This window comes from Cladophialophora immunda, assembly GCF_000835495.1.
Source record: "Cladophialophora immunda strain CBS 83496 unplaced genomic scaffold supercont1.1, whole genome shotgun sequence".
NCBI lineage: Eukaryota > Fungi > Ascomycota > Eurotiomycetes > Chaetothyriales > Herpotrichiellaceae > Cladophialophora > Cladophialophora immunda.
The window spans coordinates 2566132-2578909 of NW_015622541.1; the positions used below are offsets into that span (position 1 = coordinate 2566132).

General features: G+C 53.7%; 4 protein-coding genes across 4 annotated transcripts; 1 reads left to right on the forward strand and 3 right to left on the reverse strand.

The window, feature by feature from the left end:
* The first annotated feature begins 54 nt into the window (after positions 1 to 54).
* PV07_00759 (uncharacterized protein) lies at positions 55 to 2228 on the forward strand. The gene has a single exon (XM_016387236.1). The coding sequence runs from the start codon at positions 171 to 173 to the stop codon at positions 1707 to 1709; it is 1539 nt and encodes a 512-aa protein (XP_016254164.1). The 5' UTR covers positions 55 to 170; the 3' UTR covers positions 1710 to 2228.
* Positions 2034 to 3310, reverse strand: PV07_00760 (uncharacterized protein). The gene has a single exon (XM_016387237.1). It carries the CDS (start codon positions 2983 to 2985, stop codon positions 2251 to 2253), a length of 735 nt encoding a protein of 244 aa, XP_016254165.1. The 5' UTR covers positions 2986 to 3310; the 3' UTR covers positions 2034 to 2250.
* Positions 3311 to 3409: 99 nt separating this feature from the next.
* PV07_00761 (uncharacterized protein) lies at positions 3410 to 7036 on the reverse strand. The gene is made up of 2 exons (XM_016387238.1): positions 6070 to 7036; positions 3410 to 6013 (listed from the first exon to the last, which is right to left on the reverse strand). The coding sequence occupies exons 1-2, from the start codon at positions 6871 to 6873 to the stop codon at positions 3644 to 3646; spliced, it is 3174 nt and encodes a 1057-aa protein (XP_016254166.1). The 5' UTR covers positions 6874 to 7036; the 3' UTR covers positions 3410 to 3643.
* A 1340-nt stretch (positions 7037 to 8376) lies between these two features.
* Positions 8377 to 11106, reverse strand: PV07_00762 (uncharacterized protein). The gene is made up of 4 exons (XM_016387239.1): positions 10517 to 11106; positions 9759 to 10466; positions 9568 to 9710; positions 8377 to 9509 (listed from the first exon to the last, which is right to left on the reverse strand). The coding sequence occupies exons 1-4, from the start codon at positions 10983 to 10985 to the stop codon at positions 8706 to 8708; spliced, it is 2124 nt and encodes a 707-aa protein (XP_016254167.1). The 5' UTR covers positions 10986 to 11106; the 3' UTR covers positions 8377 to 8705.
* Between the last annotated feature and the right edge of the window lie 1672 nt (positions 11107 to 12778).

The window sequence follows — 12778 nt, forward strand, 5'->3', positions numbered from 1 at the left end:
CGCGTCCAAATTGGGAACGCGCCAATCCCGGTCTGCTGATGAACACTGCACAATCCACCATGTTTGACCAGTTAATGGTTCGCTATGGACATCGCCATCTTCTTCGACCATAACGGTATGTACCCTCAATAACTCTGCGACGGACACCAAGAGCCCGGATCGATACCACCATGTCCCCCTCCTCATCCTCACAACCTACGACCTTCCCTCCCGTTGCCGTCTCCTCTACCCTACCGCAACAGAGTCTCCGCTTGCTCGAGCTGCCACCCGAACTGCTAGATGTGGTCGAGACACAGATGAAAAATCCGAGCAAGAGACGGAAACTGTGGTTCAAGTCTTCTGTGGACACTGCCGGTCCGAGCAAGGGACAACGGCTACTGAAGGGATTCGGCAGAGGCGCCAGTTCTCCCGTTACCGCCGCGGAAGAAGGGAAGGAAGGGCTTCTCCACCTCTGCGCCGACGACAAGATCTGGGCTGTCAAGCAGGTCAGCACGAGTAACAGTGTTTATGTTACTCAGACGTGTCAACAACCTTACGCACCACAGAAACATGCCGGCGGCCAGGGGACCGGCGGCAAAGATGGGGACATGCCTATGGCCGGTGCAGAAGGGCACGTCGGTGTGGATGGGCTAGCTGCGGCTGCTGGCAGCAGAGGCGGTATCACGACGAAAGCCCAGGTGAAAAATGTTCTCGAGTTAATCGAGGTGAAATCGGACGAACGAGATATTGAGAGGAAGATTCATGATATGGTCGCTGTATATCAGGACATGGAGGATGATTTTGGTCCTCTTGACCCAGGCCGTCCAGGTACTGGGATCGAGTCAAGTGGAAACGAAGCAGTGTCATCAAGGGACATACTCGACAACATTTCGGCACCGACGAGGCTGATCCAGGACGTGATGAGGAAGTCGTTGATCTTTGGCCTGCCCCAGACGACAATGCGACAGAGCGAGAGGCATGAAGAAATGGCATACTTGCCCACTCCATCGTTGCTACTACGGCATTGGAAGGAATTTTTGCAGCAATGCACCATCTCAAGTGTCAACTTCGAGAAGAATGCCAACGTTCTGCCCGGAAAAACGGTCCGCGGCGTGCTCGATGGACTGCTCGAAGCTGAGGAGACGGACGAGGGACGCTCCTTGGCTCTGAATGTCACAACGGCCATCTTGCGCAGATTTACAGATGAGGATGAAGAGGGACGTGACCCCAGACACGGCGATCTCCCCACGCTGCTCGATCCAGACCTGAGCATCGGCTCGATGGATGAGGAACAACTGCTCAATGTCAAACTGAAATTCAACCCCAGCCTCAGCCGAGATATGATCGGACGCTGGCTCCTGTTGTCCCATGCGCGAAGACGATCGTCGCCCTCAGCGTCTTCGGACTCAGATCGAGAGAGACTACGCGTGGACAAATTCATGACCGAGTGGACCCAGCTGCTTCCAGATCCATGGGCAGTCGGATGCGACGTCTCCAGTCTGCTCTCGTCCGTCGAGGGCGTGGAGGTGGCCAAGGACGACGAAGGGGAGGAGGTCCTGAGATTCGCATCGGCGAGGGGAAGCCATGCGTCCGGGCCGTCGGGCACTTCCCATCCTTCTCCTCCTTCCGGCCGCGCAAAGGACGCGCAACAAAGCAGCCAGAACCAGAAAAAGCGGAAGTGGCACGAGAAATTCGGCGCGCAGAGGACGGCTCCGGCCGCGAAGAAGTGATGGGGAAACCCCGTTTTCGGCTCTGATCCGATGGTCAACGATGCAAGAAGACAAGCGGTGGACAATGGGCCAGGATGGTGATGAGATACATCCGGTCGATACCTCGAGATGACACTCAGGGTCACAGTATGGCAGAGTATCAAGGTACCATCTCGCCCTTGGGTATCAGACTCACGATTTCACGATCTCACGATCTCACGATCTCACCGCACACACATTGAACAGAGATACTCGAGAAAGGCTGCACAAAAAGCTACTTGATTCATGTAGGTAGGGAGTAGTATACTGGAGCGGAAGGGTGTATAAAAAAAGTTCACTGCGGTATTGCCTATCTGCCTTTATAAACTGCTTTCCCCACAAGTCATTAAATTCAATTGGTGCTTCCAGATCAATTGAGCTATCGTTGGTCCCACACACAAAACTCCAGCAGTACACGAGTGAGTGAGTGTACCCGGCAAGGGGCCGTAAGGTCTGTGGAAAAGAGTGGTTTTCTCGCCCAAGGAACTGCCGACGACGAGGGTTTCTGGCGTCTTCGCAGCCGTCAGGTCTTGGATCGCGGGCGTCTGGGGAAGGGTGTGTTGTGGGGCTGTCCTCTGCCAGAAGTTCTCGCCTGGTCGCTTTGCAGGGAATCGAGGTTCGCCCAGGGTGCTTGCTCTGGTTCGGAAGCAGCAGCATCGACGGCGGCGGCGGCGGCAGCAACGAGAGGCGGGAATGGCTTTTTGCCCGTGTTCCTCTTCTGGGTGCGCCCTGGTTGCGCACGAGCACCTGTCACAGCGCCGCCGACAATGTTGGAACCGCTGCTCCCAGGTCGAAAGGATTGAGGCTTAACGCGGCTCTGAGGGCCTCCCCTAGGGTGTCGGGGGCCGTTGGCATTGTCCATCTCGCTCGGTCGCGCGCCGGAAAGGTTTCCCCGCAGCCACGCAAGCGCCAGCAGATCCTCATCCTCCCCAGCGTCACTGCGGTCCAGAGGCTGGTGGTCGCTCGTCGAATCGTGTTCGGTCAAACTGGGCGGCGTTTGTTGAGGTGGATTTCCTGGCCTGCTTGCCGGGGGTGGTCCACTGTCGGTCGCGGGACCTCCTGATCCTATGGCTGGCGCCCCCCTACGCTCATTTTGACAGGCCCTGACGAAATCTTGTAATAGGCCTCTGAATTCGCCGTCTTCGAATGGTTTTGCCTGCAACAGTTGCGCTAGTAATGAAGCCGGCGATGGCTTCTCCGACGATGGCCTTGCCAGAGAAATTGCCTGACAAACGAGAGCGAGCGCTGACACGACCATGGAGGCAAGACTGATGGTGTTTGAAGGGGCTGAGACGGGCGGGTACGGGACGGCCGATTCGGTGGGCGACGGAAAGGGCGTATGAAATGTGGACTCCGAAAGTCGAAATGCACAGAATCATGGAAAGATGAAGAAGATCCATGATGTTCAGCGGATGCAGTGTATCTTGAAGATTGAAGGAGCACTGGCAGCAGTGGTGACAACGATGCACCGAGAGAGGGACTCCATGAACGGTGAGCTGGGGTGGGCTGGAGTTTTATCCCAGGAAGGTCGAAGATGCGAAGTGTCGAGGCCTCACTTGTCTTGACAAACGGTATTAAATGACAGTCTTTTGATCATCGCGGACGTCGAATCAAGAGAAAGGATTGCATGGTTCGCGCGGGTCACGATTGGCTCTGGGTGTCTCTTGGCATTTCCCAACCGTATTGGGAATGCTAGCTGGTGCCGCACGCTCGTCAGAGTAACAAAACAACAGTTCCAGAGAATGAAAAGAAAAAAAAACCGCGCACGCGCCTGACGACGAGGCGCTCGTCGAGTTGTATTCGTATTCGCTTAGAGGTTCCAGGTCTTCTCGGGGAATATGTCGCCACTCACGTGTAATTCTGACCAGGGCCCTGATGTGTTTTCCAAGGAGCATCCCTCAAAGGCAAAAGGAACCTCAAGCAACCAGCTCCCTCAACTTCCCCTTTTCTTCTTCGCCCAACTGTTCAAACAAGGCGGCGAAGCCGTCCCGCTCAGCCTCGTTCTTGAACCAGTGCAAGAGGTACTCGGCTGTCTCCTCATCTCTGGCCCTCGAACCCGTGGGACTCAGGCCTCCGTCATCCGCGCCATCTCCACCAGCAATCCCCGCAAGCGCCATCAGCTCGTTTCTGGCGCTTGCACTGGCAAGGTCAATGGCGCCGGCCGAGCCAACATCCTCCCACTCGTCTGCGTCTTCGGCGTCTTCGTCTTCTTCGTCCAGGGCGTCCGCGGCCGCTTGAGCCGCGGCCAGGTCCGGAAACCGCGAGGTGGCTGCACTGGCGAGCTCGTCGACCATGATTTTTAAGATCTTTAGGTCTGCCGGGACTTGAGTCCATCGGTCTGGGTTTAACTTGGCCTGTGATCTCGTCTTGATGCGTCCTCCTGGCAGAATGTCCACGATCAGATCCCCTTTGACGCTCACGGCGTGGACTCGGGGATCGTGTAATGCGAATATCTTCGACAACGCCACCACGTTCTGTCTCACCTCGTCAAACCCGGCGAAATGCACAGAATTCTCGAGCCACTTTGTCAGGACCACATCTAGTCCATTGGTGCCGTTGATGTTTACCTCGCTGAGGAAATCCAGAACTTCCTTCGGAGCCGCAAGGGAGAGACCCACGAAAACCATACACAGGCTTTGAATGAACTGTATCCTCTCCGCAGTTGCAAGGCGGATAGCTACCGCACGCAGCAAATCCATCAGGTATGGTCCGAGTTTGTCAGCTCCGAATTTCGTGACCAACGCTGACGCGAGCCCGCCGACTTCCTGGCCCGCATTCTCGTCCACATCCGGGGAGTTGAGGAGACGGTTTATGATTGTCAACGTCACTTCGATTGAAGACTTTCCCTGAGAGTCGGTCCAGGCCAGAAACTGTTGTGTGCCCTTCGACAGCATGTGATTGAGCGCCAACGTGGCCGGACGGACAAGTTCAGGTTCAACGGCCTCCATCAGCACCCGTTGTAGCTTTGGCATTACAGCTTGCACGAAGCCGGAAGGGAGAGGGTCGGACCCGAATTCGGCAAGTGCAGAGACGAGCTCGGCGGCGAGATTCGTCAATGCAGATTCCTGGGTCATATTGGCAATATCAAATGCCCCCGTCAGTGACGGGATGGTCTTGGCGCACAGCCGCACATACGGTTCTTGCCCGGATGAAGACACCGACGAGACGATTCCCTCGAAAGCCTCGGTGAGGAGAGTGAAGAGTTGGAAATTCGACGCCCCGTCCGATGCCAGCGTGAAGAATAAGTCGATGGCATTATTGCCCTCGGAGGTTATCGTGGATGTGTCCAGCATGATGGCGTCACGCAGGAGTTGAATCAACGCCGCTTTGACGTCGTCGGCGTCCTCTAGTTCGTCCCGGAGGTCGTGCGAGGAGATGAATTCACCCACCACGTTGACAACTGCACTTTGCATTGGTCGCGTCACGGTCGGTGGAAGTGCGTCGATGTAGTCATGCAGAATGCTCAGGCACGCAACTTTGACCACGTCGGATTCGTCCATAGACGACGCAGTTACAGCATTGGTAAACGCCACCGCCCCGGCAGCGAGGAATTCCTCGCCGCTAGCAACCTTGAAGAAACACCCTGCGGCCATTTGGCCCGCCGCACGCATGAAGGGGTTTGGATTTTGGAGCGTATCCGCGAGTCCCTCGACGACTGCGGAAGATGTTTGAGGACTGAGCTTCCCAGAGACTTCTTCGACGTCTTTGAGGCATTGGTTGAGTAGATAGATAAGTGCTTCGCGTTCTTTCCATCCCGATGTCTGGCTGGAGAGGTTGTGCTGCTTGAAATGGAGTAATGCCAGGATTGGAATCTGTTTCAACCATTCGCCCAGGCTCCGCACGGCTAGGTCCGCACAGGCTGCTCGGGGTGTGTAGTTCGCTGTGAGTGACGTTGCTTCGCAGAGATACAAGTTGCTGTCAAATTCCCATAGCGCTTCTTCCTCCTTTGGGATTCTGGCATACATGACCAGTACGCCGACCAATTCTTGCAGCCAGGGGACAGTATGCTGTGCATCACCGAGTTGCTGCATTTGCGCCGTGAGCTCTTTGCGTACTGTAGGGGCTCTAATGGTGACTTGCAAGAAGTCAAGCTCTTCAAGAACAAGTGCGTCTAGACTGCAAGGTAGATTGTCGCTGTCGACGAGTTTGCCTTCGGCACTGCCGTCAATGTAGAGTCGAGCATACATCGTCGCAAGTCTTGCCAACTCCTCCCAAACGATCTGAAACAGAGCCATCACATCTGGGGAGAGAGCCTGCGCATAGACTTTTCGAAGTTTGTCGAGTGTCTGGTATGCCGTTAGCCATGATGCTCTTTTACCCCATGCTCTAAAGAGCAGCGTACCTTGACCACCTGAACTTTGAGTGCCACAAGGCCCCGAAATGATGCATCTTCGGGCCCCACGGAAGGGGGCAGTGGTTGCTTCAGTGTCTCCATAAAGAACGGCATCCAGGCCTTCAGTGACTCGTTCAGGAAAGCTTTCACCGCCGCTCCGTGATCGGCCATCACCATCTCAAGCATCTCAAAGCAAGCTCTAAAGACATTCAGATCCATGGCTCTCACTATCAGACTCCGAGAGTTGTCAACCGCAACGTGCTGTAAGGCATTGACGAGATCTCGGGCGACCATGAAGAACTGTTCTTCCGTCAAGCCCTCATCGACCAGTACTGAGAGGACGCGGAGCGCACCGTGGATCGGGGCATCATCTGTTGAAGTATTCAAAATTGTGAATAGTGAGGGGAGAAGCGAGGGCCATGCGTCAGGGAAGTCGACACTGGCAATTTTGCTAGCGACGCTAGCTGCTAGGGCTTGGATGCTTGCGTCTTTGGGTGCTTGTTCGCCCGCAAGCGTGCAGATAGTGAAGACTTGGTCACGGACGCCGGACTTGGCTTCGTCATTGAGGTACACATTTCCCGTGAATGTCTCGTCGAACTGTGGTGACCAAGTGGCTAAGACGTAATTCTTCAGAGCGGTCAATGCAGCCTTGCGAGAGCTGGACTCGATGTCGTTGTGTGAAGCAATGGTCAGGAGCGCGAAAGGGAAGTCTGCCTGGGGATACAGTTGAAGAAGACCTCGCTCGGCATCTCTAATGACGGCTGTATCTGGTCTGGTCGTCGCTTGGAGGAGGTGGAGGACTTGTTGCTCCATTGTCGCTAGCACGAGGCTGGCTCGATGCGGGATGCGGGAGGCGGAATGATCGTCGGGGCCGCGGGGCCTTTGCCTTCCGCCAAGGGCTACCAGGCGGAATCGACGCCTTGAAGGATAGAGCGCTCACTGGATCATAAACGAAGAATATGAAGGATGTCTCTACGGACACGTTGATGGGGAGGAGATTCAACAAATGCTGCAGCGCGCGAGTTGAGGTAAACATTGTGAAACGCCAAGGCCGAAAAGCGCCTTGGTCTGATTGGCTGCCTTGCTCTCCCAGTGTCAGCCTGATCGACGTCCTACCGAGGCGTCCAAGAACGTCCAGCAATGTTGATAGATGGCGACTCGCAGCTGACAGCATAACTACCTAGATGAATATGTCTGGCTCAATTGCAACTGGCACTAATGCCTTCCAGCGGACCATCTCTGACAAGCATTAATACCACCGAATCCTGCACTTTAGATCTGCATGAACAACGCTGTCGCCCATTGAGGATTAATAGTCCTGCTCGATCGTAGTCAAACAATCCCATCGCCACCTCTCCATCCCACCCCAGCCTTTCCACGATCTTGAGAATGTACGAAACGAACAACGTCCTGGATGGTTATTGGACTGTCGAATGTCTGTGTGAGGTGCACCTTTTTCAGTGCTGGGAGGCGACTCCTGTCAATACGTACTAACGCGTCGATTTGAATCTGAATAGACTTGGTCCCTGCTAGGAACTCATCCGGGATGTTTCCAATGGAGTCCATGCGATCAAGACGGTGTTCGACTGTTAATAAAGTGGAAGCGCTGAGGGCGGCTAAGGCTTCACTGTATAGAAGTCGAGAAGTGCTGATAAAGTGCGGTGTCCGCCTTAGTGACAAGCCGATATGCTGAAAGGGCATCATGGTTCTTGCACAAATGCGCACTAACACCCGTGATGTATAGTTCAGCTCCACGAAAGACCTCCCGGCATGTGGAAAGCCTCATCTCCGGAGGAAGGCTTTCAATCCTGTGTATTCTCGGTCAGTCAATGCGGCTTCAAGCAAGAGATCTTAGCCATGCAAGCGTCTCCTGTATCAGAGACGAAGGCAAATACTGACACACCAGGATTTTGAACGTCTTCCCAGAGTCAATACACAACCAGGTAGGTTGACCAGCAGTCCTGTACAGGTTGAACAGGGTCAAGTTCATCATGAGTTCGTCCGCGTCAGCGCTCTGCAGGAATATTTCATCGTGATACTTACGGTTGGCGACGATGTTGCGGATTTCCAGAGTCTTCAAGTTGTGAAACTGGTCAAGTTCTAGGGTATTTGGGAGAACACCCGTGCATTCGAGACTGCGACCCGAAGGATTGTTGAGACATAGCTTGGTGGAAGCTAGGACACGTTTGCCAGTGAGCTACTGCGGATCCGAAGAGTCATGGCTGATAAGAGGTATGGCATGGCTTCACAGCTAGGCCTGTGACAGGTTCTCGCGATCTGCCACGGAAAGGAGCACAAGCAGATGGAAGAAGGGCGCCGCAAACAATCTGGGAGATCTCCATTCACGGCTACATAGTTGCGCTGCATCGAAGAATGTCGATATATATCCTCGCATGAATCTCTCCAGTCACACAAGGCTGTGTCACAAGCTGCAAGCTTCCCGAGACCGTTAAGGGGTGCACACCTGAGGCACACCGGGCACAATGAATAGCGTCGAAAGATTATGTATTGTTGCCGCTCACTGCCAATCGATACGCCAAATGAATATACTAGTACCGAGTACTTCGGGGGGAATGATATGAAAAATAGCGCAATCCTCCATCTCCTCGATCCCCTAGGATTCTTAGCCTCGCTCTGATGCCGACTCATTCTCCAACCGGCATGCTTTCCAGCTGGTCGACCAAGCTGCGCCAGTTGCTCGCCTGAAGTTCTGCATACTTGACCCGCTCTTGACTCCAGTCTTGATGCATACGGCTGATAGCGTAGATGGTCGTCTGAAATGTGACAATCTCATCCCGCACACATTCCTTGATGAAGACTCCACGGGCGTGTTGCTGTACAATACTTTCCTTATCAGACATGATGCTGCTTTCCACTTTCTCGATTTCTCCTGGCTTCACTTGCCCCGGTGGCTTTTGGCGTAACTGCTGCAACTTATTTTCTGATGCTTCAATACGTCGCTCAAGTTGAGGTATGTTGTCCCGCGCATATCGGTCTCGTCGATCAAACAAATCACGCATAGACACGAAATTGTCGCGAATCGATTTGAGGTCTTCGAGAACTCCTGTGTCCCAAGCTTTGGCCTCGTCTTCGAGCAATGTCTGGGTCGTGGCAAGGTGTTTGGATGTGGACTTGATGCCCTCATTGAGAAGCGGCACATCATTCTGGTCAATCGCATAGGTGTCGTTGCTGCATTCGGTAAGGTGAGACAGTGCGTTTGAGAACTTCAAACTGTCCAGGGCAAGGCCTTCGTTCCGCTTGACCAATCGTTCCATCCACACGCAAAGACTGATATACACCTCCGCCGAGCGGCGCACGCCTGTACGTACTTGATCGAAAAGTTCCGGAAGATTAGACGGCAGGCTGTCCTCCAAGCTTGGCGGCAAAGCCTTGCCGGTGAATTCTTCTTGGACAGAGATGGTAGCTTGTTTTCGCCACACTGCAAGCTCCTGGAAACCATGTCAGCTGTTCGTCCCCGTAACGGTAGAGCAGGTACATGTCGCATACTGTTGGCACGGTCAGGAACATCACCACCAGCGTCTCCTGACTTAACACTGGATGTTGCACGAGCGAGTTGGTGAACCGAATCAGGCCCCGTCTACGTTTCTCCAGAAACACGTTCGCATCTGCAGTGAGATGAGCTCCGTTCACTGGACATTCGGATCAGCTGGAATCTCTCCAGAAGACGGAATTCTTACCTTGAACACGTTTTGGCGGCAACAGCGGCAAGCGCCTGAAAGGATATCGTTTCTGCAGGCAGTCGAGCAACCAAACAAAATCACTGTATCGCCTCACGACACTGCTGCCCCTCCGAGCTGTCTTGACTTCATAGTTTCGATGTTGGAACATGAACACTCCCTCCTTTTCTGGCAGTGTTGTTATCGTGACGCTTTCCCCTGTCCCGACTGGTAGGCTGATACTTTGCGAGACAGCGCTTCGTGGCTCTGGGTCTTGACGATTTGACCGCCGGTTGTCTCCAGGGTCTCCGAACCCTCCACCAAGGGTGGGTTGTTCCGAGAAGCCTCCCGAATTACCATTGTAGCTGTTCCACCCAGTGCCAGCACTCTCGGATGAACGCTCATTTGTTGGACTTCCATTAGTACTGCCTTGACTACCTCCCGTCGTGAAAGCACTTGTTGTTCTTGCAATGCCATTCGGGATGCTCTTAGCACCATCGACAGAGGCCCCGTTGACAGACATGGTATGAGCGGCAGTCGAGGGAGGAGGTAGTCTACTGTTAGACGGACTAGCCCATGGATCCGACGTTGGATCGTTTCCAAATGAGTCTTCTCGAGGCTTTTGCGGTCTTATGGGGGTGGCTTTGGCTGCTTGGGGCGAGGGCGGCTGCGGCCGGGCGCTGCTCGACCGCAATTGATCTAGGTAGCCGATCCTGGGCTCAGGCAGTTCTGGAGAGTATCAGTATTACGCTGAAGCTCGGTGGTGGTTGTAGACTCACTTCGCCTCCTTTCATCGACACCATCGAGGGTGATTTCTTCACCCTCCTGGCCCAGCCCGATAAGAGCGAGCAACACATTGAACTCGCTCCTGCCGACACCATTGGCGCTTTCCTGGCCACCCGGGATCACAAAATTCAAGATCTTTGCTTGCTCCTGCTCACTGAGATTGCTGCTCTCGAGAAGGCGCTTGATGCCCGCCAGCCCAATACCAACTCCTGTCCTCTCATTCGCATGTAACACGGCATCGTATGCATCCACGTAGCTCTCCGGCACGTCGGTGGCTGGAAGAAGATTCTTGACTAGGTTTTGTCGCGCCGACTTCTTGGGGGTGGGCATTGACCATGGCGAGTCACCGCCATCGTCGGCAAAGAGAGATGATGTGGATGTTTTGTGTACGGGCTCGTCGCCGAACAGAGACTTGGAGTTTAGTGGCGCAGTTTCAGTGGGCGAGGAACCGAACAGGGACATGATGGCAGGTCTATCACTTTGGAACAGAGACAAGAGGCGGCTACATCGACTGCGACATGGATATTGGGCTGCGATATGATGGCGAGGACTGCGCGCAACCTACTAGCCTCCTCGAACCGTGCCGCAAGTTGCTATCGCAATCAATGACTTCAAGTTGGAGATGCGGATGGAGCTGCGGCGCAGCCTTGGCAACCATCTCAGCGGAGTGACTGATGATAGGACCCGTCAAGCCAAAATACTTATGACATGGGCTCGCCGTCCTCAGCACCAGCCTCTCTTCTTCATACCTCGTACTCTTCCAGGAACCATCGTTGCCCCATGAAATCTGATCCAGCTCAAGAGAAGTGCAATATGTCTTCCCGCTGATGTATTCAACCGCATTCGCTACGTCTCCTGTCTAACACGAATTCTCCCCCGGATCCGAGCTAATCGTATTACCTGTTGTCGTTGAGAACCCTTTCCAGTCGACAGTACGAAAATATCCTGCTTGAGGCAGCCAAAAGACTAGCCTTCATCGAGCAACTCGGTAATGAGCGACAACGGAATTGGATCAGTGTGACGGGAAACCGGTACCAATTAGGAGATCAATGTCAATGGTATTCACAGGATGGCTCCTTTGCACGAAGGAATAATCGAGGGCATTTGTAAAAAAAATAAAATAAAAGAAAAAAAGGCAACTTAATGCTGCATATTCAAATACATTGGCTGCAGTCAAGTCTCAGGCTCCTGAATAGCATGGAATGGTCCAGGCCAGATCATTACAACATGGCACTTTACACACATCCGTCTGGCCCGCTCTCAAATCAAAGTTGAATCTTCTCAAAGGGACCTAGAATCGCCATTCCTAGGCCACGACGTGGTGTGAGCTTGTAAAGATCGACTTTTCCTCACCACCATCAAGGCAAACAGGACTGCCACGTCTATCGTCGACCTCGGCCTAGAGCCATACGTGGCCGACTCTGCTTCGTACTGATGAAGTGTTTCGCGGGAGAGGAGGATGGAAGCGAACAATGAACGAGGCTACGCCGGGAATCTGCCACCGAAGCATGAAGCTCCTTCCATGACTTCAGCAAACACTGACGCCGCCACATGGCTCTTGTGATGATAGCGGCATAAGCAGACGGTGCCTCATCGATCCTCTCAACTGGCAGAGACCTTCATGGGGAGGCAGGTCTATTCACCTTTCCAAAATTGTAGGGAAGAGGTATGGTGCTGCTTTTTCGTTGTCTGAACCTCATAGGTAAGCAGTTTAGAAGAGTCCTATACACAACCGTGTGAAATGCTGCAGGGTTGCCTCCGCAGGTAAAAGGAATCGTCTAGGCATGGCAAGGGATCCATTCGACGTTTGGTTTCCTGGTTAGGAGGGCGAAAGTCCTCCTGGGAAGTGGAAGACATATCATCGTCCACAAAAATGGCTGAGATGCGGCACGGGGTCAACTGTCTAGCAGTGCCAAAGCATCGAATGTTGAGCCGTTGGCTTGACCGCTTGAAGCTGATCATGGGGTTTTGGCGGTCAGTGACGGAGTCAAGATCGATCAACGGCCGTTCGTCTGCACGACCGTTGTGTGGTGATCGACAAAGCACACGAAGCTCACGAGGTTTGTTCTTTCTCGGTCTGATCGGCCCTGGCAGCAATTAGATCGTCGAAGCCACGATACCGATATGCACATGGTGTATCAAGCTTGCAGCATGCAGGACACCCGCGGACTTACCTCCAACCACGAAAGGATGTCGGGCAAAGCACAAGTTATGCATTGTAATAAATGCAAGAACTAAAGAAGAAGACCTCGTTG